We start from the raw sequence: 26,693 nt of genomic DNA, 5'->3' as shown, positions 1-26,693 counted from the left end.
AACATTTCAAATTCATCAACATGAAAACATATGCTTGCTTTATAAACACATCTGAAAGGCTAATCTTCCTTCAGAGTCTGTTTTACATTTTTGGAACTTCGAATAGTACCTATTTAAATAACTTTACGAAGTGTTCATTTCATAACAGTTTCTGCTGGCACTTCAAATGAGGCAGGCAGGCGCTAACACACATGGAGAACTTGTTCAAGTAGGGAACAGTCTTAATCCATGGGCCTACTGCATGCAGAAAGTTCACTTCAAAAGTAAAAAATGACCAATTACAATTCCTTCAGAAAAAAAAAAAAACCAAACAGTATGCCACAAACAGCTCTTTGGAGAACACTGCTCAAAAATAGGGCTGAGCGGAAGAGCAAGGAGAACTCCCTCTCATCTCAGCTTCCACAGGGAGGAGCAGAAACTTTACTCAGGATCACAAGCACTTGTCTAGCAATTTTTTTTTTTTTTTTTTTTGGTAGTACTGTCTGCCTGGCTTACAATTTGTTACATCAATGTCTTCTATCGGCTATCTGAAAGAGTTATCTACATAGTGCAATTAAGCTTTACACACTTCTGACAGAACTATAACTTGAGATAGACAGGAAAGGAACGGGGAGAAGGGAGGTAAAGGCACACAGCTGGGATTCTTATACCCTGTACTGCTTGCCTCTTGATGCTGTTCTCATTCTTGAAGTCTATTCTCCAATCTGATCAAAGTCAGTTACACAAAAAAGTTGACTACAAGCTCCGTGAAGCTCTTGGAGAAAAAAAAAAGTTTTAACTACAAATTCAGGTAGAGTGCAAACCAGTAACTTATCCTAGCAGTGCACAAGTCTGAAGACTATTTCACAGCATACAAGCAATGTTTCAGAGCTGATTAAGAAAATACCCTCTGGCTAGAATACTGCATGATTTAAGGATCGCCTGAGAGCTGGTGGCTGGCACTCCCATCCTGGAGAGAGTGCCTTCAGTGTTAGCAAACTGTTTCTGAACACTGACTTTCTACCCAAAGAAAAGCAGGAAGGAGAGAAAGCTCAAGCTGAGTTTATTTTATATGCAGTTACTTACCAAACTGACTATAAGGGAATTCTGGCTGAGCAGTTGGGGGTTTGCTCATGTCCTGAGTTGCCTGAGATGGTGGTGGTGGTGGTGGAAAAGCTAGTGGTGTTGCCCCTGGAGTGGCAGGTGGAGGGGGTACTCCAGGCGGGGCAAACTGGTCAGGTGGAGGAGGTGGAGCACCATAACCAAAACCTGCAACACGAGGAAAGTACAATACACGTGAAAAGACACAGGTAAACACCACCCTGACTCCTTGCTTGACTTTAGAGTATGATACAATTTTTTAAAAAATGCTTGTAAGTCTATTAAAACCAAAGTGTTTGTTACCTACCGCTGGCCGTACCGTAATTCACTCCTACACTCTGGCAACCACTGTGGCTAAAAGACCCCAACAACATACCTTCTAACATGAAAAATCTCACCCCAAAGGAAGACTGCAGCCACATCAGCAACCAGCAAAGAGAAAGCGATAAAGCAGAACTAGGGACCAAACTCTGTGCGCTCACATGCGCACGCGAGAGGCACGAGGAGGAAGCCATATTATTCAAGATCTTAGCAGGAAAAAAAAGATATCCCAAACAAATGGTTTCTTTGTAGCAGAACAAGCAACTCTAGATAACTGGGTGCTATTTTCCACCTCCTTTTTTAAATCAGGTTTGTGACTAGACTTTTTAAAAGGTGGCCTGAGGGGGTACGTGCTAAAATCCTATTTACACTTCCAATGCCAGTTGCAACCTTAATTCCTTAAGCTTCTCCAAAAATCCCAGCCTGTGTCTAGCCCAGGTCACCACACAGTAATCTCTAACTTTTCTCTCAGATGTCGTAATAGGGGTACACAATAAATCTAAATTCATTTAGCAACACAGATTTAAACTAGAGAACATAAATGATTACTGTACCCAGGAAAAAAGTAACCCAACTCGCTGACAAAAATACTTATATAGTTAATTATAGCTCAGAATATACAATCTAGGCAAAACATCTAAGGACATATGAAATGTAGGGGGAAAAAAATCCCAAGTCCAGAGAAAGATGAGCAAAAGCTGCAAACTGAATTTGGTGATGGTCTGTACTCAAACTCCTGTAGGTCACTTACTAAATGGTGGAGGGGTGCCATAGCCCTGTGGAAATCCTTGTGGAGGTGGGAACCCTCCAGGAGGTGTAGAGACTATGTATGAGGTAAATGGTGGTGGTGGTGGAGGAGCTCCTCTTCCTGGAGGAGGTGGTCCATATCCACCTAGAAAATTAAGAGAAACCAAGAACTAAAGCGGCTTAATAATGAAAAGTTGCTGCTTAAGTCAGCATCCTCTAGATGGGGTAAAGCTGTTTGACAGATTTCAGATGCAGTCTCAGCCTTCTGTGAATTCTTACTTTGGGAAATATTTGTCCTCCAAGTATCCCTACTGTAAATAATCGCAGTTTAGAATGTAATTCCTTCATAACAAATTAGTGTGGTTGGCAACAGCAGGATGTATGTCAGCTCCCATTACTGATTTGGTAAGAATACACTATCTTCTCCTTCGTTCTTTCAGGACAAATTCAATCAAGCTTTTAAATGTAGGTTAAATACTACAGAAATCCACAAATCACTGTGAATTCTTAAAGAAACTGCACCCTTGCTCAGCAGGACTTTTCTTTTAAAACTGGTCCCATATAACGTACTTACCAATTGCCTGTCCAGCTGGCACCCACATCCCTAAAACAGAACAAAAAAAGCGACTTATACATGCATTGAAGCTGTATACTATGAAACAGGAATGATTTAAAAGAAAGTTGATCTTGCGCTGGGCTCTGGAATAGACTGGGTATCCTCCCAGCGTCCCTTACAGATCTATTTTTATGGCCCAAGAAATAGTCTTGGACTATTTCTGAATATGCAATTCTGAAAAGACTCTGAATCATTCAGCAAATAATGCATAGAACAGACAGCAGTCCCCAAACTCAAATCAGATGGAGCGTTCAAGAGCTGTAAGCATGCCAAGTGCAAGGAACTATACTAGTATAAAGAACAAAACCACTGAGAATCACAGCAGACTACACATCCAAAGCATTTTTAATATACTACCAGGTTTCTCCTAGTTATTTTTGAAGTTTTTGAACCATAAAAACATCATCTTCTGCATTCGTTGCAGCATTAAGATTGAAAGACAAATGCATTTATGTTTTACGTTAATCTTTCCAGTAGATCAGGTATCATTTTCTCTACAAATAACCACATTGAAAATAATCCAGTTTCTCAATTTGCACAGTTGCAGATTAGCACATCTGTGCAGAATGTCAAAGCCTCAGCTGCAGCTTTCAAGTTAATAAGCACCATGGGGAAACAAGCAGTCCCTCCACTGAGGTATCATCTATTGTAGCAATAGATGAAGCAGTGACACTCCCTTTAGCCCCCCAGGTGAAAATTTCTCATATATCAGAGCAAGCAAGTTCTGTTCTGTCAAACGCAACTCAATTATACCACCATATTTCTCCATAAGTTATCAAAACTGTCTTTGGATGAACTCAGCATATTTATCCTGTCTTCAAAATCTTGTGGGGGTTATAGCCATCAAACCCAAAACACACGGCTGCTCCTTTCAGCCCTGAAGGGTTCAAGCTAAATCAAGAAAATTATATGCAGTAAGTGCTCCCCTGCACCACTGCTAGCCCCATAGCTGCTTGTTATTTTTTCAGGCTACATTAAGCAATAAAATCCAAAGACAAGACCATCTGTTTTTCTCTCACCCCTTTCAAATTTTACTTATAACTTCCTTTGAAACTGCCTCATCCTTGAAAACCCGTATTTCAACAAAATTTTTCATTAAGGTCTCACGCAGGCCACAATCCCACAGCTGGAGTCACAACTTGAGCCGTTGAGCTTTCTCAACACCTTCTCCGCATTACGGAAAACCATGCCGATTCTATTTGGGGGAGGCAGAATCAAACAGAACAGGTGAAGCACCGCCTGGGACACATGCTAGACACGGCACAACCCACTGACTTCTGCCCTATGAAACAAAAGTTTTTTGGGAAAAGAAGTGCAGGAACAATCTCAGCAGACTTGGGAAGGACTGATGTGTGGAATTTTACTTCTGCTATTGGTAATCCATCAGAGCAATAGCATTGATAAACCTGGGAATACTGTCATTTGCCAGAAAACCAAATTAACAGCAAGCTGTAAAGGCAAGACTCTCGTGACAGCGACTCTGAGACGACGAAAGCAGTACCTTGAGGGCCATAGCCTTGTTGCCAGGTCGGAGGGGGCTGACCTGCCCAGCCATTGGCAGCACTTGGCATGATCCTGCTTCCCCACTGACTGGCACCGGGTGGCCCTGGAGTTTGGCTTTTGCTATCACGAGGTTCTGCGCGTTTCACCTCCACCTAAACAAACAGAGTCACCACTTAGGAGAGATGGTGCAGGTTAATATACCCCCCTTCCCTTCACACACACCCTTAATTACACTTAAGACTACACTTAGCATCTTATGACTTATGTCTAAATACTTAATTATTAAACTTAAGGCCAGTAATTTAAAATGTTTCTCAGGTACAATATATATGATGGTAAGACATTACAAGTCCTACTGTTGAGGTATTTCAAGAAAAACACATCCTACAGATCACTTATGTTTCATCATAGTACAGTATTCATTGGCTTTAATCTTAAAACAGCAGTACCCTCTTACAACGGCTCTTCACTTAAAAAAGCATAATCTTTTAAATTATTTATATACTAATTTAACATTTAAGGCAGGAGTTAAAGATGACGTTTTCAGCAAAAAAAACCCAACTTTGAGTAAAGAGTACGCTCTGAAAAAGGGTACTAATGCTTTAACCATTCAAACATGTTTGGGGTTCATTTGAAAGTTACAGTTTAAACCCACCCCATCTAACTACAATTTCAGCTCTGCTCATACCTGAGAAACACACATTTGTTTGTTTGGTTTTTTTTGTTTGTTTGTTTTTAAACTTAGATTTTATTTAAATGTCTAATGGAAGATAAAGACTTACCTTCCCCAGGCTAACGCTTAAAGAATCTCAATTAACTCAAACAATGTCAGAGGGAATGGATGTGATAAGAGAATCTTACATTACATCTAACAAAAAAGTAAACAAACATGCAAGTAATAAAAATGGACAGTTGAGTCAATAAGAAGCAAATCTTCATACTGTGTTAAGTCAGTGACAAAAGCCCTCCTGTTTTTAAAATTAGTAAGCCACAGTGCTTAACTTATTTTATTCAAAGATAAAATGTCCTAGTGTTCCAAGCCATCGAATAAGTGCATTTGACCTACTTAAAATAAGCTGCACATTCAATATAAACCTCTCAAAAAAAATCCCGTTTCTGATTTAATGAAACACTCTCAGCACTCATGCATGCTGAATTAAAGTCTTTTTTATTTTATGATTAATTTTAATGGGTGCCAGAGTACAAAGAAAATAAATCTCAATCATCAATGGGCCTGAGTAGTATGGAAAATAAAGTATTCAGAATTCTTCCTGCCATGTCTTAAAAACCATTCATGTCAGAGAACAAACAGGAAACAGGCACAAGGCAAGGACAAAGCCCCCCGCCCCCAGCCCACTGCAGATGCCCCAAGGACATTAGACATGACAGTAACCAAATCTCTGTCAGCTGAAGGCCCTTCCAGAGAGGAACCAAGGGAATTTTTCAAAGGACTCAAATTAATGAGTCTTAACACATTTGCCTTGAGGGAATTCAGTTATTGCTTACAAAAGCAGAGTCCTTCTTGCAATTTTAATTTTTTTTCCTTTCAACAACATATGGATTCATTTCAGCAATACCTTTTTAATTACCAAAAAGAAAGAGATACCATTTTTAAAGTAGGCATTATTAGTCAATGAAGAGAGCGGAGTATCTGGAGTTCATTATTCTATGTGGAAGAATTCCATTAATTTCTCAGTGCGCATTTGGAAGCGGTGAACTGCCAAACTGAGGACTGAAAAATCCCTGTGCAATATTCTTAGCGCCGAGGTTAAAATTCTACACCTGCCTAAAGCCCAGTTTACACCAAAAAATGAGGCATCTCCGTTGCTCCTAGCTGAAAAAAACCACTGCATACTTCTGCTTTTTATGTCATTGAAAGGAAAAAAAAAAAGGCAAAAATAGATTATTTCATTTTGGTACTGAGATTGTTTGGGAAACAACGGAGAACTCTGAATTAGCAGTGACGTATTCTGAAAACCAGCAGCGTAAGAGGTGACATTTCGAAGGCTCACACAGGGTTCTCCATACTTTCCCAGAACCATTACGGCAGATGTACTATCCTTTGTTCCTATTTATATCTAGCATGCTGCTTTGTGGTATGACCTCTCTTTAAGTGGTTCGTGTAAGTTTAAGGCAATTCCAAGGAAAGATCAGAGGATGTATGTAGGATACAGATAATTCATACACATACCAATGTAAATTTACTGCTGTCAGTGCATCTGCTCACAAATGGGAGTGCTCAACTGCTCACAAGAGGGAAATACTAGTAATCAAGAACATACACTAATGTTCTTGATTACACAAACACATTTCTTCATTTGCTTCATTTCCATTATTAGGAAATCAGCCCACCCCTCGACCCCAAAACAAGTTCATAGGAATAAAAAGCATTATATACTGCATAATTAACCAAAATTCCACTGATATGCAAGAATATATCCCCTGCTAGCTAAATAAATGCTTATGAAATATCAGCACATAGACTTTAAAAGACAATGCAAAATTATACAATGCAATGATTTAAGGAAAGTGACAGTGTTCTTGTGCTTCCTTGAAATCTGTTCACTCTAAGGTTAGCAGTTTTAACGCTTACTTTAAAAAACTGTGGATATACTGTAAAGCTGCAAGGACTAAATTTACTAGAATTTCCTGTGGTTAATTTTTCTTTAAGAAGTTGTTATTTTCTCTGTGTAAAACTTGGGTGTCCTGCAACAATTTACTTTGCTTTTAGTTTTTTCCACAGGTACAAGCACGTTCCTTGCCAAGTAACATCAAAGCAAGCCTAAAAAATTTCTCCCTATCAAACATCCATTTGCTGACAACACAGTATGAAGATGAAACAACCAGAGGTCACTTAACTGCATTGTGGTTAAATACTATATAGAGTACGTGGGTTTGTATCAAAGTTTCACAGTAAGTGACCCAATTTTTTAAAAAACCAATCCTTCATGATGTTTTTTTCTTTTTCTTTTTACGTTTAAGATTATATAAAGTAGATTGTCTCACACCACCTCAAAATTTGAGTATCAAATACACATCTGAAGGAGTGGTATCTTAAACCAAGCCTTGAACAACTCGGATTTCATCGGGATTCTGATTTTCAAACAGCTGGAAACACCTAACTTCTCTCCTCGCACCTAAGCGGTGCTCAAAACAAAGGCAGTCATCATCAATTCATTCCAACGTAAGCTATGCTCAGCCAGAGCAACCCCCCAGGTCTGTACGCACAAGGCCTTACCCAAAACAAAACAGCCCACAGCCTAAGTTCTCAGGCTTTCAAGATCTGTCTCTTCTATGGGCTAAGCCACAAGCTAACTGCCTTGCTCGCCTGTTTAAGCAAACTCAGAAGACTTTCCCCACCTTCATGGATAAAGCCTCGAATTTGGACTTACACGCTCTCCCGCCTAACTGAATCAATTAAGTTTTATTCACCAGTGAAATTGCTAGTTGCCCAAGACTTGGTTCTTTCTTAAGGTAAAATAAAACTACAACTACACACTTTTTTGCCCATGATGTCGTGAAAATGCATGTTGACAGCCTGGTCCACTGATTGTTCGTCCTCGAAAGTAATAAATCCAAAACCTAGCCAACGACGAAGAGTGAATCAAGGTAGCAGGGTGTTGTGACACAAAACAGGATGATGAACAGTATTAGGGGCGGACCAAGGGTTCAAGCAGGGGTTTCAGATAACCGAGACTTGTGTTAAATTTTCAAAAAAAGTCAATCTGAGAAAATTGCAATAGATACTTCCTGTAATTAGGCAATTAATGCCTCATCTTGCTTTCACACATGCAACTTACAAACTGAGCTTGTTAACTATCTTTTAATTTGATTTTATTCCTAACCCACCTACCAGGAAATGGAAAAAAGTGCTAATATAGTCATAAATATAACTGTGCCACATGATTAAAAACAAAATACTTGTGGGACAGCAGATTAATGCCAAGCAACTTTGCAGCTCCTATCTTTGATTCAGACTAGATTCCCAAGGAAAACCTATTATGTCCCTGTTCCCCAAAGCTGCAAAGCAACTTCCTCCCATCCCTTATCCCATCTTCCAATTAGGAAATATTTTCCGTGGAAAATAAGAAAGTTGTCTTTGAAATGTAGCTGTTAAAGCATGAAGAATTTTACCACTCCATGGATGAATGAGAAGCTTCAGAAACTAACAACCTAGATCAGAGGTTCTCAAGTTTTCCACACCTTAGAAAAAGCACGTAATAGACATTACTCCTTCCAATAGACAGCAACTCCTGCCAACTAAAGAAGTGTTGCTTATATAGAATGCGATACTAGCTGTCACATCCCCTAATCTATTTTATTTCTTATATTTCCTGCTGCTTTTCTCTTGAAAATCTATGCAACACTTTTCAGTCCCTCTTTTTGCCCAAGACATTGCTACTAACTGCTCCAGATCCCGGAGGGTGCCTCATTCCCTTTTATCTGACCATAGCCCTCGATGGTGGCAGCTCAGCCGAATCCAGCAGCTTTTTAAAAGGTTATGGGGGAGTGTTCGATGCCTGCAGAAGACGCCGGAAAAGAGGCAAAGCCCCAGGACTAAATCGCTCTTTGAGGTCACACTTTGAGAACCACTGCACTTAGGTTGTAGCTGCTGATACTGCCGAGAGAGTGGCAAAATAGTGGTTAATTTCACCGAACACGGAGGCTGGTTCATGCCATCAACCACTCACGGCTGGTGTAACAACCAAATCCCAGGAAAGGTAAGAACACATGCAGTACATAAACTGTGCCATTCTTTAGATTAGCTAAGGGTAGAGCAATAAAAATTAGAAAGAAAAACGAGGTGCGGCATCAAAAGCATATGGAACATGGATGCATTTCTGCTTTTCTGAAACCCAAGATTTCCCCCTTGGTTTGCATTTTGCTTTGCAGCTAGTGCTGACAGCAGCCATATATTGCTCTAAAGCGTTAAACAGAAATACAGTATCTATAACAGTTAGTGTCTCTCTAAGCTTATCCAACTGGGTTGGGTAAGCCCAAAGAGGCCTATTGTAGAGAAAGTTTATATATAAAAAAATACACAAAGATACAGGCCAAAATAGATTCCAGCAGGTCAAATTCTGCTGTCAGCAACAAGAGCAAAAGACATCACTAAAATAAACTTAAAATAAAAAGGAAAAAACTTAGCATTTCCCACACACAAGAGACTGGCAGTATAAACGAAGTTTTGTTGACCTGTGATGAAAGCAGCCTCAAAATTGAGAGCAGCATTTCATCACAATATATTTGTCTGAGGTTAACTAGCAATCTAAGTATTAGAGCCAAAAGAAAAGTATTTGTATTTAAATCACACATTTAGTATTACAGCCTTTATCTAAAAAGACATGGGAAAGAAAAACGATGGATACCATCTACATATGAAGGTTGCTCGTTTAACTCGATTCCAAGACTGAAGGAAGGGAATAGTTTGTGGTACAGGAATGGGGTGTGGAGGGGGAGAAGGAAGGAGAATAAGAGGTCATTGAGGAAGCCAGTAAAGAGAGAAAAAAAAAAGGATTTAAAAGGGTCAAACACCACAAGATAAGGAACAGTGAAGAAATCAGAGTACAATACACAGCAAAATTCCAACAACATGAAATTTTAGATACAGTAAAAGTGATGAAGTCTATCATCCAGTAGCTTTATTTTTTGAAGGACGAGACTTTATTGAAGACTAGAGAAGCTAATTGCATTTAGCAGGAATCCAAGTGGACTACTGAACAGAGGAATGACGCTGGTTTGCAGCCAAGGGGAAGAAGAGAACAAACACAGCAAGAACCTGTAAATTACTTCACAGTCGTTGCTTTAGCCAAGAATAGAAAGCATGAGAAGCAGAGACTGCAAAGCCACTGTTTCTTTTAAGATGTAACGAGGCTGGCTGTGCTTATACTTGGGACTCTGAAAAGAATTTTGATGAAAGCACTGCTTGCAGGAGAGCTAACAGAAGTACACAGGGACTGCGAGTAAGCAAAGACAACTTGGATACTTGAAGACACACAGCTGGCTCCCCAAGGGCATCGGTGTAGCTCTGACGCTAACCGAGAATCTGGTTCCCAGTGTTCTTGTGAGAAGCTGAAGGTAGATGAATGCTACAGGGATTAGTAACAGGGAAAATTTTTCCCTCCTCCTACCAGCAAACCAGTAAAATGACATGCAGTAAGGGATCTGTTCAAAATGCAAGGATGGTAAAGTTAATGGAAGAAGGCAAAATTCAGAATGGTACGAGAAGATGGCAGTGAATTGGCCTTTTAAATTTTATAAATATATAGTCATTTAGGTATCATGTTAAAAGGACAAGGGTATAGACTGAGTAGCACTCTATGCAACAGAATACAGATCAGAAAGAAGGCAAGAGAAAATGTGTTCTGGGATGCATGACCAGGAGTACCGAATGCTAACTATGAGGAATTTTTCCTAGCACACCCCCAGGGACTAACAAGGCCATTTTTGGAGATGACAGTTAGTTACCGCACTACGTAAAAGAATGTGACAGAACAAAAATGAAAGCCAGAGCAACAGGATTCAAGAACACTGTTTAAGAAGTCAGATGAATTAAGGGAGAAAGTATTCGGCAGTACATCTGCACATGGGACAGAGACATAGGTTTTCAAAGCTGTGCACATCTGTCATTTCTGCTTTAAGCTACCACCTAGTAAGTGGACCCAAAGCCCTCTATTTTTTAATTTTTTTTTTAGTATAGCTTTAAGCAGAGAAGCCATTAATTGAGACCAGGATTAGTCCAGACCAAGCATGATGTTTTAGTACCTTTTGCTCAGAGGCTGCAAGGCTGGGATTAAATATTACAAAGATATAGATGATACAATAACTACTATTTCAGAACTTCAGCCACAAATTATATTCAGATGCCTGTATCTTTGTCTCCACTGCCTCCTCTATTTAAAATCAGATGCTCTAGAGCATTTAACCGATGAATTTATGTTCTGCTTAAATAAAAGGTATCTGTTGAAAGAAGATTAAGATAGCTAAAGCAAGAAAACAAAAAAACAAATATATTGAAACTTCGTTTACACTCCAATAAAAGACAAAGCCCGTCCCTCCTCTGACTGTGGAACTGGCCTGTACCTCTGTGATAAATTATCACCTAGAGAGAAGAAATCTAAAGAGATATCGTTAATCACAGTCAAACAATTCACAGAGAGAAAAGAAAAAAAAAAAAAGAACTTACTTAACATTACCATACTTTACTATGAAACACTTAAATATGTCACTAAGGATGTATGTCTAAATTAAAAATAAAACTAAGACTTAACAGCTTAATAAATATGAAGTGAAGAATATATTTCTTAATAATGAGTCAGAAGAGAAATGAAAGTTCAGATGGCAAACTATTCTCTAGCATGTAGAACATGCTACAAGGTGGTCAGTGCAACTAAGTTTCACGTATTTAAAATATTGCCTCTTAATTGTCAAACAGATGACAGATGCAATGGAAGGTGGATGACATGAAACTTGCTTCATATTTTGACCAAAGGTTACCAACTTGATTAAATAGTCTAGTGAAACTTCCAGGTTTTGGGGGTTTTTTTGGTTTTTTTCTTCCTTAAAAAAAAAAGTCTGGCATACAGGGATTGTATGTCCCAATCAAAATATATATATTTCAGAATTATTTTGTGTAGTTTAAAAAGTGTTTTTCTTTAATTTTAAGTGAAGCCATTTAACCAAAACAAAAAGCATATAATGGATGGATTCTGTTCTAATCTCATGTTCAGAAGTACTCCGAACTGGAGTATCCCCCCCATGCAATTACAGACATCAACATACCTTTCATGTGGAACAGGAGGAAAGTCTGCTCATTTTTTTCCTCCCCAATAGTACCGTAAGCCACAGGAGCGGCTTGAGAATCAAATTTCATTCAACTAAAAAACTAGCAAAAAAACCATAAATGAACATGAAACATCTGACTTTAAATGCACAGATACCAACTAAAGCTGTAGATGAAGAGTCTAGACTTGAAGTGATATTTGCCCAGTGAATTATTCTTTTTCCTGAGGCAACATAAAAAAAAAGTCTACCTTTTCTGATGGTGTGAAATAGTTTGCCATCTGACTATAGGAGAGTATGAAGAAATTTCAAGGACAAACTAGATCAGCCTTTACCTCGGGGCCTCTGTTTCTCTGCGTCATAGATCATTACAACTTCAGTGACCTGGAAGAGAGAAGGGAAATTCTACTAACTGTGCTACCAGGGGAGTGTTATAAACAGTTACTACAGGCTGGTTTCCCGCACTCTATCCACAAAGCACAATTAAATGCTCGATGTAGCCATCAATACCAGGCTGTCCTAGCACAGTGCAAACAAATTGGGAATATTGCTCTTTATGGGAGTTTTAGTTCTGAAAAGCTGCTACACTGTGGCTTTTTAAGGTCTCATCACACTTAAGATTTTAATCTAGCATTAAGGTCGCTACACTGTTTATACCCACACTATAGCCTGTAAAAAACCCCCCAAAGGTTTCTGTTTTTCAACATACTATTCATCAGTGTAGCTTCTTAAAAGATTACTTTTTTCATTTTTAAATATTTTCACTCTCAACATGAAGAGCAGCTTTAACTCCAAACACATTTAAGAATTTGCACGGCTTCTCTGAATTACTTACTTGAGTGTCAGCATGGCACAGAGTACCGGTTATAAACTGATGCTTTAAATAGCATTACAAAAAACCTCTAAGTTATGGATGATCAGTATCAGTGTGATTTTAACTTAAAAAAAAAAAGCAAAAAAATGGAAAATGCAAGCTGTTCGAGGGCTTCGATTTTTTCCAGAATAAGCACCACTGTGAGCTACAATTTAAACAAAACCAGAGGTGTAACATTTATGTCGAAGGCAATATTAAAACAGCTGAAAGGAACTGCCTTTAAATTTCTCAGATGCAGAAAAGCGGTCACAAAATGTGTGTGATCTCATGGAATCACATCTTCGCCTTCAAGTCAATCTTAGGATATTTTTTACTAGAATCCCCTGAATTAGCTTAAAATCTGACGCAAATTCACCTTTTACTTACAGCCAGAAAACATACTTTTCAAGTTATTACACCATATACACTCACTTGAATATATCCTACTGGATGCTAACAGCTGAGAGTTATCCCCATTTGGGGATTATGCCATGTGACAGTGCCAGATTTTTTCCCCACTGGTCCATTTGGATCTCCTTCTTCACGCTTAAGACATTGCTTGGTCTTCTTTACCAAGCAATTACCATGTCTAAGAATCAGTGCCTGTTTTTCTCTCTTCACTCTGTGGCCACAAAACATGTAAGAGCCTCTACTTCTCCAAAGATAACTCATTAAGAACACTACACAGACTCCCCAATTTCTATGCTATTGTTAAAGTTCTACTACTTACTTTTAAAGGCACTTACACTTAATGGCTGTTGCCTTCTATATTTGGCGGAACATAACCCTGTATCTCCCCAGCCATCCCGAGGTCAGAATTGGAAAGCCAAAAGTCCGTGAGGAAGAGCCTTTAGAAATTATGCTCCACAGCTGTGGAACTTGCTCCCCCATTTTTATTTACAAGTCTACTGCAGCCTTTCGAACTAAAGAAAGAGTTGTTAGCCATTGCCTTTTATATTTTTTTTTTAATTATCTTAATCAAATTTTAAATACAGTACTGTTGATAAACTTAGACCCTTGAAAAAGAATCAACAAATCCTTTGCCGCCACTAAAAAAAGATCTTAGAGAAAGGTGATTAAAAAAAAGTATCAAAAGAACACACTAGATGCCACTCAAAGATGGCAAGTTCACGTCCACTGGCACAGTCTTGAATTTAACTCAGCCAATCTTTAAGTTTCTCAAACTTATTCACAGCTGAATTTAGTCATTTAGTTCAATAGTCTACCATCTTAAAGGGGCAACAATAGTTGGGATAAATGGAAATTAAAACTAAATAGAAAAAAAAAAAATCAAACCAAAATCAGAAGATAGTCATTTCAGTCCGAGGTTACAAACAGAATTAAAGCCAAGTGCATAACATGAGTAGTAGTTTGTCTCTAGAATGGAGGTTCTAGGGACAAACAGAACTCAGCTGATTCCAGGTGATGATTTAAAAGCAACTACTGTTACCAAAATAATGGCAGGAGACTGCAAAATTTAACCTCTCTGTACACGTAGTCAAAGATGAGGATCTTAGACACAAACTCACTGAAGTATTTGCTGTTCCCCCCCTCCCAAAAAAATTTAACAAAAATTTTTTAATTGCCGAGCTGTAAGTTATCAATTGAAAAGAGAAAAAAATATTCTTAAGCCAACTCAACTCAGGAGTTTTTGCAAGAAGGGAACAGAATAATGCATCAGGCAGATTTAAACAAGAGGAGACAGAAGCAGCAAAGTAAGTTACATATCAGAGCAATAGATTTTGACAAACAGCAAGTTACATTTCAAGATGATGAACGTTTACTACAGTTTATCACAAAATGCTTCAATACGTCCCTACAGCAGTTTGTCTAAATTAACCCAAAATTTGACAGCTTGACGAAATCTGAGAAAAGGCAGTGGGGAAGGAAAGCATCTTGCAACCGACTGATAACTGCCATCATGCTGAATGACTCACCACTCCGAATTTCTTGAAGTATTCCCTGAGCTCTGTCTCGCCACAGTTATGAGGAATCCCACCAACAAAAATTTTATTTGATTTATTGTTATCGCTCCTGGATCCTTTCTGCTAAATCAAGGAGGAAAAAATTCAGTCAGAAGGACAATAAAGTTGGCTACTTCTATCATTTTACACTTAAACATGAACAATGGTCTCTTGCAGGTTGAGGGGGAACAGTCTCCAGGCTTGAAGTCTCCTAGTCATTAAAGTGAGGCAACTGCATGTTCAGAGCTCAGAAGTTTAGTGTTCACAGTTATAACCCAGTCTCTGTTCTTCAGAAGATCAGAAAACTAGGGACTGTGTTCTGAGGCCATTTATTCATTTTATAATGAAATCATATTAACCTGCAGGGTGTGAAGTAGGCTGGAAAAGAGCATCAGTCCTGCGAGTGCACTTCCAGACACTTGTTTCAAGATTTGAAGAACTCAACTAAAAGCATTACTAAGAGCTTAAGAAAATACCACACCCACAAACTGAATCTGATGCAAACACAAAATGTTCGTTAACACTCTATTGTACTTGGAGTCTTACCACGGAAATCTAAGTAGAAGACATTTTTCAGAAGTAAAATTTACACTCAAGGCCTGCATACTGACTCCTTATTTTAAAACATGGATATAATCCAAGTGAATTCAATTAAACTGCTAGAAGGTAAGCCAAAACTTGGAAAACAGGCAGGATACACCAAGTATCTTTCCTTACCCATCCTTCCTTCGGTCGTGTCCTTTCTGGTTGCATCCCCCTAGGTGTACATGGCTTTGGATCAATCTGGAAGAAGTTCCAGTTTGGTCAGATCTCAGCGTGCAGAATATTGTTGTAAAAGTTACGTTTATGGCAGCTGAACACAGCACTGCTGAAATCCAGCTCCTCAGATCAAAGCTATCGTCAATACATCGCTTCTACAACGTGACACAAATCATTACGTTAAAGCTGTCTTACAATAAATAATTAAAACCAACAACCAGGTAACTTTTACACTATCCAGTCTGCAAATAAGAAGCCAGAATTTAAAACAGATCTTTGAAGCAGTCTGGAGCAGAAAGTTCTGAAGCAGAAAAAAAAACCCCAAAACACAAAAGCAACTTACATTTCGGCCATCTAACGTATGAGGTCTACTGGCCAGTACTGTTCCCACACAGTTGGGATCTTTAAATTTGACAAATCCAAATCCTCGAGACTGGTTTGTTGTTTTGTCTTTCATTATTACACAGTCTACAACTTCTCCATACTGGGAGAAGTAGCTACGAAGAGTTTCTGTTAAAAAAAAAAAGCACACATTAAACAGAACCAGATATTAACTTTACCAAGCTGTGTTCGCAGTTACGAGACAAAAGATAAGCAAACAGCTAAACAAGTTCAAACACATTTTCTGAAAATTATTAAATTTTACTTCCTCTAAACAAATTATATATAATGGTTTACTTCCACTCATACAAAAGGAAAGTAGCATCATAGTAAAGCAATGATAAAAAATTGTCATCATCTGAGCTGACAAAAACTTCAGTAACACTGATAGAAAATATAAAAGCAAAGGTGATTAACATATATTTGAACTCTCTCTACAGAAAATTTTATTCATTAGCAGAAGACAGCAGTAGAATCTCATCCAAATCTTCCTACCACAGTATTGTCTGTTAAAAAGCTATGTATCTGTACATTGTTTTGCTGTTCACAAAGGCCTGGCTCAACGACTGTAGAATACATAGCTTACCTTGTGTTGTACTCCAGTCCAAGCCACCCACAAACAGTTTTCTGCAAATGAAGCATACAGCAGTTTTAGGGTGCTACACAACAGATGCTTCATCTTATTTAACGCAGAAGTCAGCTATTCTGACGAGGTCTGGCAGTACCGAGGCCTCCAAAATACATTACAAAGCCCGTTCTTCACTAGAATTCACTATTTTTTGTGACAACTACCTTCTGTTTCACAAAGGTTCACATAAAACTGAAGCATCCGTTTTGTGTGCCACAAGCACGAACAGAGATTGTAAGTTTATTACAGGAATACATTTTATTCTTTTATGCAAAGAGAAGACAAAAATACCAGAAAAGCCGAAGTTCCTCCAACCTTCTTATTTCCAGGTATTTGAGAAGGCAGTGTTGCTTTGAGAAATCATTACAATAGCCAGAAGGAAAAAAAAAAACAACATAGAACATCACACTAAGTACATTTACCTGCTCTTTTGGGGCAGAAAGGAGTTCCAGCATGGAACACTTCATAGTTCAGAAAAACATGTATAAAGCACCACTGAAATTTGAAAAGTGATCCAAGAACACTGTTATAAAGTCATTCTACCTGGTTAACCCCCACCCCGCAATTAAAAGGGGATGTTTGGATTCCTATCAAGGACTGGATCCTTGGCTCTGAGTTACTTACAGACCTTCTCTTAGCAACAGAAGAAAACAGCTGCAGGGTCCATGCAGTTCCAATTTAAGGATGAAAACAAAATCCAAAACTTCTGAGATAAAGCAAACTGACAGAAAACCAGACATCCTAGTTTAAATATCCAAGTCCATTCCATTAACTGCTTTAATCCCAGGTTAAGGATCAAGGTGCACACGGTCTTGCATTAGGCCTCCAAAACCAAGTTCAAAGAACAGTTCGGCTCTCCTACATCCATTTGCTACCTAACACTGAATGTTACCAGAAAGATAACTGACAGCCAAAATAGGTTAATAAAATTATTCTACAAAAATACACCAGCAAGAGAGCTGCTGCAGTCCTTTTTAACAGGTATTGTAGCAAAAATAACACCAGACTCTGAAGTTTACACACTCGATGTTACCATCTCCTACCTTTAGAGGTATCACCATATGAAAAATAATGCCAGTGGTTGAAGTTATTTAATACCAACTTACAAATAATAAGCAATGTAAGTGCATCTACCCTGGGACGATGTGGCCAACTTTCACGTGCCAGAAGGTCAAAGCCCAACGGGAATCGCAGCTAAAAGAAACAGACTCCACAGGAAGGAACGCTGAACTAGATGCAATGGCTGGATTCAGACATCACCTGAAATTTCTATACTTGTTCTCTAGCTGCCTAATTGGGTAAGAGAGAAAGCATATGAGTTTTTTCCATCCTCAGATCAAAAAAGCTTAAGTCAGCCCTCCGGCTTCCTCGCTCCTGTGTTCTCAAAGTACTGTCCTGGTAAAGAAAAGTCCTTAAACTGCTGATTAAAACAAACAAAAAAACCTTCATCCATTCCTTTTATGTGCTACTCCCTTGCTCACCTAGAAAGACCAGTCAGAATCACTTTTGTCTACCATTATCTTCTAGTTAAATGAAAGCAAAAGTAGAATGACCAAGTTCAAGTCTAAGATAGAAGGCAAACTTGTGAGGCAAGTACTAAATAACAGAGTAGCACTAATTCAGCAATTAGTTGTGAAAGCATTTCACAATCTAGTTTAGAGATATCTCCAAACAGATGAGAAAGTCATGGCTAAAACCCAAACTAAACTCCATGCTTAAAACGTCAGACAAATCTGAATCAACTCATCTTCTGAAAAGAGCATCCAAATCTGTACCATTTCGTGTCAGAGCACGCCGAAGTACTTGGGTAAATGCACAAAGAGGAGCAGCGAGATGCCAGACGGCCTGCTTTGCAACTCTTTATCAACTTTAGGGTGTGACAAAACTTCCATGCAAAGTAATTTACTACATAATTAAATGTAGTTCAAAGCCACCTCAACCCTTGGCCCTTTTCAGTAAGAAGCAGCAACTCAAAAGCTCTTCTGTTAATAATTTTATGGGTCTGCACAGACAAGTGCTGGGATAATTTATCTTTAGAGGATGCCCTCTATTTCTCTTACCAGTCCTCAAAGAGAGGAACCATATTCTGCTTTGTCTTCTACTCGCCCTCAGATATACCCAAGCATAACTGCAGCTGAGCTTGGGAATTAGCGCACCTTCACTTACACGGGGAAAGTTGAAGTTCTTCTAACAAAAAAAACTTAAACTTCCTCTCACCTGCTTTTTTCAGGAGCAGCTAACTGCAGTAAGAAATCGGCCACCCCCCCAGCCAGAGAGCTGCTGGTGCGCACGGAGCATCAGTGAAGTGAAAGCCTTGCAACTAGAAGGTCCTGCATAGCAAGGCAGCTTGCAGTCGAAACCAGCAGTCCCTTTTCACTTTGATTCACTTCTCTGTGACGCATAAGGGTCATGACATGATGCTGTAACAGCCAACAGTGACTAAACCAATGCCTTAAGAGTGCAGGTATACTACACACGAAAACAAGGGGTGACTAAATTCAGTCTTACACGGTACCTACAAGTCTTGTTCCATCGAGGCAAATTTTATTTCCAAGTCACTAGTTGAGAGGTGACGTAAGTCTTGTCTTTCAAAAAAAAGGACCAACTGTTAAGCACAGATCAAAGCATCTTCTTAAGCAGGCCAGAAAATAACTGCACTGGTAATATGCAACGAAAGTACAGTCTTCACAGTGTTGCAGAAGACAGTGGCTGCATCTGCTCTTGCATTATCATCATGCATCTGGTAACAGCACAAGCAGGACATTTCATCCATTATCAACCCTCTCTGAAAGCAGGCCTGTTTTCTACTTGCACGTTTCAGGATGACGAAGTTTTTCTCAAGGATAGGAAAACTGCCCCCACCTCCCTCTACTGGCAAAGAGCTTGCTGGTGGCATCAGTTCAAAGAGCGTCTTCAACACCAGCCAGTTTTCAGCAACAGGTCATTTTCTGGTAACAGCCAAACTTCACCCAACAGTCGTCACCACACGCAGACTTCCTGACAGCTTCCACGACTGTGCCTTTACTATGTTTCCTCTCCACATACAGGACACACGCACAAATCTGTGTGCTCTTTCTTGTGCCATTATTTTTAGGGCAATTAAGTAAGTTCTATAAGGAAATAACTTTATTTCCTAATAGCAAAGAAAAAAACAACTGATCTAGTGTTATATTCAGATTAAAGTTTTGATGTAGCCCATGACTGTGTGTTAACTACATTTTGGGATTTATCTTTTTTTTTTAAACTAAATTTGATAGCTTGGTATATAAGATCAATCTAAAAATACCAGCTGCATTCTGACAGAACATCAAGCTGTCTCAGGGATGGAGGACTCCCTGCAGTTAATGGTCATTGAAACCTTCCAATTCCATTATTAATTATTTGTAGTCACCCTACATACATTTAAACAAACAAAAAAGCTGGGTTGCCTAAGGTCAACTACAGCAGCTGTATGTAAATACATGGCTTCTATTTATATGCACACTATAGAATGCCAAAAGCCAGGACTACCCTGCCTTTGACTCCTCCATGGACTGGTTTGAACACCCTGAGCAAATGCAAGACTTAACTAATTCCTACCTAATACAAAAATCTAGACGCAATATTGTATAAGACAGCTGTCAGATGCAAGACAGTCGTAAGAAATAATGCTAGGTGAGTGTTCACTTCCCTGCGCTCAGCTTGCATCACCAGCCCGTTCGTAAGGTCTTAGGTACGCTGCCTCCGATAAACCTTTTTGTTCAAACAGTTTATGGGCCGGTAGTTATTAAAATTATGCTGCCAGTTTGAGCCTGCTGACATCACTGTCCTCATACCTATTTACATCACGCTCAAAAACGCACACCTCCGTCCAGAAAGCTACATATTTATAGACTGTCATGTTAGAAGGATGCTGTAGTCCATCCCCAACAGAATGTAAAGCAATTCCCCAGCACGAGCCTGATGAGAACACAAAACACCAGCCTGTGTCTTTGGGCAGGTCTTTCTTTCCACCATGAATGGTACACCAGTAAGTGAAAGACACCGACAGACACAGCGCGCCTGAAGCAGCAGCGTTCCTCGCAGTGCTCAGTTCGGGAGCAGAAAGCGGAATGATGACTCTTCAGAAGTTATAGTACATATAATAAGTTTTAACCAAGTTTCACAAACCCACGTGTTCCGCTTCAACTACTTCCTGAGAAAATTTTACTTGCTAATTTATTCTTTTCTGCCATAAATCTATCTGTCACTGAAGCAGATAATCCCAGAATTAGTAAGAAAGCATGCACAGGTATTTTAAAAGTGCTGAAACTCAACAAAAGCATAAACTCTTTGCCTACGTAAAATAATCTGGCAGTTTAACTAACATCTATCACTTCTCTTAGCGCAGTCCCAAGCAGCTACATCCTGTAGGACAGAAGGATCTCAAGATCAGGACTTTTCTTTCATCCAAAAGAGTCCCGAGTACTAATTACAACAAATAATGCTCACAAGGCCCGACCTACTCATATCAACACGACTGCAAGGCCTACAGCCTTCGGAAGTATTTTTTCTTAAATCTCTGTAATAAACTTAAAATCTCTGTCTGAATGTGGTTAAATTCATAACTTCCTATAAAGACTTGCATCTCACAACAGCTTTCAAAGCAGAACTTCCTTCACACAACTATAGGCAGCTGGCTAAAACTGCAGTTTATTCTACGCTTTCACCTTTCCATTTGAGCACTTTTGGGGGAGGAGAAAAAAGAAAATTAACATCTCTGATTAAAATCTAATCCTTTCAAATCTGATTACAACTCAGAAGGATCAAAATCTAAGCAGTTTGCAACTGGGAACAAGCTCTGTGACAACCGGGCCTGTTCAGGATGAAAGCTGACAACATTTCACTGAGTAACTCGCAGCCTGCGCTCACCTACAGTTCCGGAACAGCGGCACACAGAAGTCTGCTCATCAAGTCTCTCATCAGGCGCTAGACAGTGATTAAGGCCCAGGACCAAATAAAAATACTTTCAGAGCAAAACCTACACATTTAAACATGCTTTATGCAGTATGTGTTGTTCGTAGCAACGTGTTATATTCAAAACAGTTATCCTGCCTCTTGTATTTTTAAGGCTGTACAAATTAAGAACATGCACAGTAAATAAGCAGCTTACTACGTACTGGAGACAGTGCGAGAATGGAAGACCTGTACCCGTCCACCATAGTTTCAAAAAAGGTGACCAGTTATGATGCGCATATTCTGTGCCAAAACTTGCAGTGAAAACTAAGCAGCCAATCTTTTTTTTTAACTTTATTTTTGCTATTTTCAGTTCTAACGTGCCAAGTCTACAGTCTCCTAATTTACACATCGCCGGGCTTTAAAATACAGCACCGAAGGAGACTACTACTAAATACATCTCAGAAGAACTAGACCTATGCCAGGCTCTCAGCTTGAAGAAGCCACAAAATCTCTGGAAAGCCTTTAAAGTAAAACCAGCGTTTTTCTGACTGAAGTTCAGCTTGCACATAAGGACAGCGAGCCGGAGGCATCTGTCAGCAGAGGGGAACTTTGCAAGAGGCAGCTACATGCAGCACAAGGACTCCTCTGCAGCAGAGACGAGGGAAGCGAGGGGAGGCTCCCGGCTGCCGCCTTTGTCCTGCCGTTCCCCCCGGGAAGAACCAAGGTCCCTGATCCGCGGCCCGGCCGGCCCTCGGCCCCTCCGGGCCCACGCGGGGAAGCCCTGATGAGTCACCGGAACAAAGTCACCGGCGGGTTTATACACCCCCACCCCTCGTTAGCAACGGAGAAGGGGAAAACAAACCGGGTCCCGTGTCCCCCCCCCGCCGTGGCCGGGGGCTGGCGGGGCCGGGCCAGGGCTCCCGGGAGGGCGCGGGAAGCGCCGCGGGTGACCTTGGGCCGCGCGCACCTGCCGCCGCAGCCCGGCGCGGGCCGGTCACGTGAGGGGGGGGGGGGAGCCACCCTCCCGGTCCGCAGGGGCCCAGCATGGCGGACGGGCCCGGCGGCGGACGGGGGGACGGGGAGAAGAGGGGGGGCGCAGACCCCCCCCCCCCCCCCCCAGCCCCCGGCGGCGGAAGCCCCGGTGCGGCCCTCGCCTCAGGGTACAGGAAAAGGGGGGGCTGGACCCCTGCACCTCTCCCGCCCCGGCGCCTCCTCAGCCGGCCACCCCCCCCGCCTCACCCGATCTCGTCGGCGCCTCCCACGCTGTTCATGGCGGCGGCTCCTCGGCGGTATCCGGGGCCGCGCCCGGCTCTTCCCTCCGGCGGCGGCAGCAGCAGCAGCGGCGGCGGCGGCAGGTCGCGGGCTGCGGGCGGGCGCTCCTCGCCGTCCGGCCGTCCCCCGTTTCCCCCCCCCCCCCCCCGCGCTTCCCGAGCTGCGCAACGGCCGCCCCCGGCCCGGCCCGGCCCCCCCCCGCCGCGCGCTCGCGCTCCCTCAGCGCCGCCAACCGCCGCTGCGCGCGCACCTGCCCTCGCTACGGGGTCTCCGGGGCCGCGCCCAGGGAGGGGCGGGGCGGGGCGGGGCGGGGCGCGCGGGGGCCGACGGGAAGGGCAGTCCGCCCGCCCCACGTGCGACCGAGGTGCTCGGCGCTGCATGGCGGGGGGGGGGGGGGGTGTGCCGGTCCGGCGGGTCCCCTCCGCCCCGCCCGGCCCCGCCCGGCCCCGCCCGGTGCCTGGCTCAGCCCCCAGGAGCAGCCCTTCCTCTCCATCCAGCGCAGCCCGGCCACGCACAACACCGTGCACAGCGGAGGAGCGTGGGGCAGGCCGCTGTGCGTGGCATAGCGTGGGGCACGACGCTGCGTGCAGCTCGGAGAGGGACGCGGCACCGTGCACAGGCCCCAGTGCATTGGTGCAGCGTGGGGCAGAGCCCTGTGCATGGGCCTGGAGCACGGCACAGCCCCAGCTCCGGAGCGTGGCACCGCGTGGGGCTGAACCCTCTGCGTGGCCCCATTGCGTGGCACAGCGTGGGGCACAGCCCCTGGGGAAAAACCCTCCCTCGACGGTCCCCCCAAGTTGTACTGATCCAGCCCAGCTCCGGCACGCAGCGGTGCTGGTCATTCCCGCTCCGGCCATGCACAGTGTGGTGCACGGTGCTGCCGGGAGCGGGGCCCAGGCCCTGCACCCCCCCCCCCCCCCCAGCCACGCTCTGAGCTGGGACACGGGCTGCTCCTGCCTGCAGGATGCCTGTGCAGGCAGCCGTGCGTGGCCGCTCAGGCCTGGCAGCCCCTGCCTGCGCCCCCGCCGCCCCCAGCTCCCGATAAGGGATCCCTTTCACCCAGAAGGGCCCCAGCCCGCCGTGCACGCTCAGCACTTTTCCAGCCCCGGCTATTTAAAGCCGGCCAAGAGCCGGGCGGCCCTTTGCCCTCCCCCAGCACCGCTGAGCCCAAGCCGGTCGACTTTTTCCTCCCCGCAGCGACGGCAGCACGGCCATGAGCACCTGGACGGTAGCGGGGCCCATCTTCACGGAGGGCGAGGATTGCCGGGCGGCCTGGCGGGAGGCGGCAGCCGGCTACGATGCGCCGGACGCCCACCTGGAGATCCTGGGAAAGCCGGTGATGGAGCGCTGGGAGACCCCCTACATGCACTCGCTGGCGGCCGTGGCTGCGTCGAGGGGTAACGGGGGCCCCGCGGGCTGAGGGCCGTGCCGTGGGGTGCAGCTCGGGCGTGGGGAGCGGGCAGCTTTCCCGTGAGTGAACAATGCCGGGGGGGGGGAGATGTTGCTGCCGGGGGACCCCACTGCACGCACCCCGCTCGCCGCCGGTGCTCCCCACGCAGCGACGGTGGGAGCGGGGCCGCGGTGGCACTTGTGCTCTCGTGTCAGGGTGACACGTTCCCAAAAGGGGCCGGGGCTGCGGGGAGGGGGGGGTGCAGCCGCCTGCGGGGGCAGAGCACAGCCCGGCCGGGACCTGCCGCTTTTCGGGTTGCGTTTCCCCCGTGCCGGCGGAGGGAGGGTTTCGGCAGCGCCGCTGTGAGCGGTTGCTTGTTCCCGCTGTGACCCCCCGGGGGGGTTCGGTGGGGGCAAAGGGCCGCTGCGGGGTGCAGCCGGCGAGGCTGCGGGTGACGGGGACACGGGGCTGCTCCCGGCTTCTCACCCCAGCGCGGGCAGCACCGCGCTTTCCCAACCCGCGCCGAAAAAAAAGCCCAATTCAGGGAAAGAGCGGGGCAGCATTTGGGGCTGGGGGGGGGGCTCCGAGGCGGAGAAAAAACAGGGCTCTGCGTTTGCTGGGCTTGCACCGGCCGCCCGGCGTCGCTGGGGAGGGACAGCCCCCCCCCCAGCTGCCCTCTCGTCCCCAGGCGGCCGCGTGCTGGAGGTGGGCTTCGGCATGGCCATCGCCGCCACGAAGGTGGAGGAGTTCGACATCGAGGAGCACTGGATCGTCGAGTGCAACGAGGGGGTTTTCCGGCGGCTGGAGGAGTGGGCCAGGACGCAACCGCACAAGGTTCGGGGGGGGGGGGGGGGGGCTGTGCCGGTGCGCGGTGCCGGTGGGTGCCTGCCGCCCGGGCTCACCGCTCTGCCATCCCGCCCGCAGGTCGTGCCCCTGAAGGGGCTGTGGGAAGAAGTGGTGCCGACGCTGCCGGACGGGCACTTCAGGGGTGAGGCACCGCGCAGCCCAGCACGGCGGGACCGGGGAGGGGGCGGCAGGGTGGGGGTCCCCATGGCAGAGCCCAGGGTGCAGGTGAGCACGCAGCCTGGCTCCCTCCTGCGGTGGCAGGGCCGGGGATGGGCTGCAGCCGGTGTCCCCAGGGAGCAGCACCTTGTCCTGGGGAGCAGCACATCGCTGCCTTCCGGGGGTCAGAGACATGGGGTGCAAATTTAAGTAGGAAAAAATAGTAACAGGCCGTGAAGGGGGTCTTCCCCCCGGCACATGAGCCCCACCGGCACCTCGGTGGTCTCTCCCGGCTAACGGCTGGTCTCCGGTGTTCCCGGGCAGGGATCCTGTATGACACCTACCCGCTGTCGGAGGAGACCTGGCACACACATCAGTTCACTTTCATCAAGGTAACGTGGCGGGGTGCAGCACCTGCACCCCGGCCCCGCAGCACCCGCAGCTCCCGCCGCCCTTTGCAAGGGGCTGGAGCCCCCGGCTTGGGTGGGTTTGGGGGAGATGGGGGCACACGGGGCAGAGAGGAGAATTTCGGAGCTCAGAAGCCAGAGGCAGGTGTTGGTTTGCAGCCCCCGCCGTCCCCAGCACCCTCCCTGCTGCCCAGCACTTGGTGCCCTCTGGAAAACCCCGATGTCCCCAGCATGGTGGTGGCATCGGCGCGGTTGCAGCCGGCGGAGGGGAGCAGCGGGAGGGCGCGGAGGGCTGGGGCAACGTCCGGCTCTGCGGGGAGAAGCGAGAGCTTGGAGGGGGGTAAGGCGGGGAGCGGGTGCTGAGCGGGGGGTGCTGTGCGAGGTGAGGGCTGAGTGCCGGGTGCTGAGCCAGCTCCCCCTCGATTCCCGTTGCAGGACCATGCCTTCCGCTTGCTGCAGCCCGGCGGGGTCCTCACCTACTGCAACCTGACCTCCTGGGGCGAGCTGCTGAAGACCAAGTACACCGACATCGAGAAGATGTTTGAGGTGAGCGTTGCTCCCCGGGCTGGGGAGGGCCTGGCACCCCCAGCCCAGCCCGCGGTCCCCAAAGCTGCCCCGTCAGCCTGTGCATCTCCCGCATCCCCAGGCGCTCGCCTGACGCTGTGGCCGTGGAGCAGCACGAGCCAGAGCGCTCCACGGCTGCTTAACTCATCCGTGATGGCTGGGGCGCAGCAGGGAACATTTGAGGGAAGGTCGGAGGGGTTTTGCCCACGGCAGCCCAAGACGGGGCTCCCTGCACCCGGCTGCTCGCGCTGCCCCGTGTCCCCGCGGGCCAGGGCTCAGCAGCTTCTCCGCTTGCATCCGGGCAGCTCAAACCATCGCTGCTCCTTCCCACCCCTCCTCTCCCGCAGGAGACCCAGGTAGGGCACCTGGTCGAGGCCGGGTTCAAGAAGGAGAACATCAGCACGAGGGTGATGGACCTGGTCCCCCCCAAGGACTGCAGGTACTACTCCTTCCACAAGATGCTCACACCCACCATCGTTAAGCACTGAGGGTGCCGGCAGCCCGGCA

The 26,693-nt window shown here is 44.8% G+C and overlaps 2 protein-coding genes across 4 annotated transcripts in view; one reads left to right on the top strand and one right to left on the bottom strand.

Moving 5' to 3' along the window:
* The window catches only part of DAZAP1 (DAZ associated protein 1), a 26,430-nt gene extending 3,529 nt beyond the window's left edge, over positions 1-22,901 (bottom strand). The window contains exons 1-11 of one of the 3 annotated variants that reach the window (XM_050910586.1): positions 22,791-22,901; positions 16,593-16,633; positions 15,969-16,135; positions 15,584-15,649; positions 14,840-14,950; positions 12,385-12,433; positions 7,767-7,849; positions 4,266-4,419; positions 2,723-2,752; positions 2,153-2,293; positions 1,066-1,248 (exon numbers count right to left, since the gene is read on the bottom strand). In XM_050910586.1, coding sequence (XP_050766543.1) covers positions 1,066-1,248; positions 2,153-2,293; positions 2,723-2,752; positions 4,266-4,419; positions 7,767-7,849; positions 12,385-12,433; positions 14,840-14,950; positions 15,584-15,649; positions 15,969-16,135; positions 16,593-16,633; positions 22,791-22,822 — 1,057 coding nt within the window. In that variant the 5' untranslated portion in view covers positions 22,823-22,901. Of the gene's footprint in view, positions 1-1,065; positions 1,249-2,152; positions 2,294-2,722; positions 2,753-4,265; positions 4,420-7,766; positions 7,850-12,384; positions 12,434-14,839; positions 14,951-15,583; positions 15,650-15,968; positions 16,136-16,592; positions 16,634-22,790 lie in introns of those variants that run through there. The other 2 variants (XM_050910587.1, XM_050910588.1) reach the window with 2 other exon arrangements.
* On the top strand, positions 22,813-26,693 carry GAMT (guanidinoacetate N-methyltransferase). The gene is made up of 7 exons (XM_050910595.1): positions 22,813-22,906; positions 24,021-24,220; positions 24,902-25,047; positions 25,138-25,201; positions 25,540-25,607; positions 26,058-26,168; positions 26,534-26,693. Exons 1-7 carry the CDS (start codon positions 22,821-22,823, stop codon positions 26,672-26,674), a joined length of 816 nt encoding a protein of 271 aa, XP_050766552.1. The 5' UTR covers positions 22,813-22,820; the 3' UTR covers positions 26,675-26,693.

This window comes from Gymnogyps californianus, chromosome 24 (assembly GCF_018139145.2).
Source record: "Gymnogyps californianus isolate 813 chromosome 24, ASM1813914v2, whole genome shotgun sequence".
Lineage (NCBI taxonomy): Eukaryota > Metazoa > Chordata > Aves > Accipitriformes > Cathartidae > Gymnogyps > Gymnogyps californianus.
The sequence above is the reverse complement of the archived record's forward strand: the minus strand, read 5'-3'. Positions and strand labels throughout refer to the sequence as shown.

Bases quoted from the DNA above. Each gene is read 5' to 3' on its own strand.
- GAMT (XM_050910595.1), top strand. From the start codon at position 22,821: ATGGCGGCGGCTCCTCGGCGGTATCCGGGGCCGCGCCCGGCTCTTCCC. The intron at 24,221-24,901 runs GTAACGGGGGCC...TCTCGTCCCCAG, and splicing joins GGCCGTGGCTGCGTCGAGGG to GCGGCCGCGTGCTGGAGGTG. The intron at 26,169-26,533 runs GTGAGCGTTGCT...CCTCTCCCGCAG, and splicing joins ACATCGAGAAGATGTTTGAG to GAGACCCAGGTAGGGCACCT.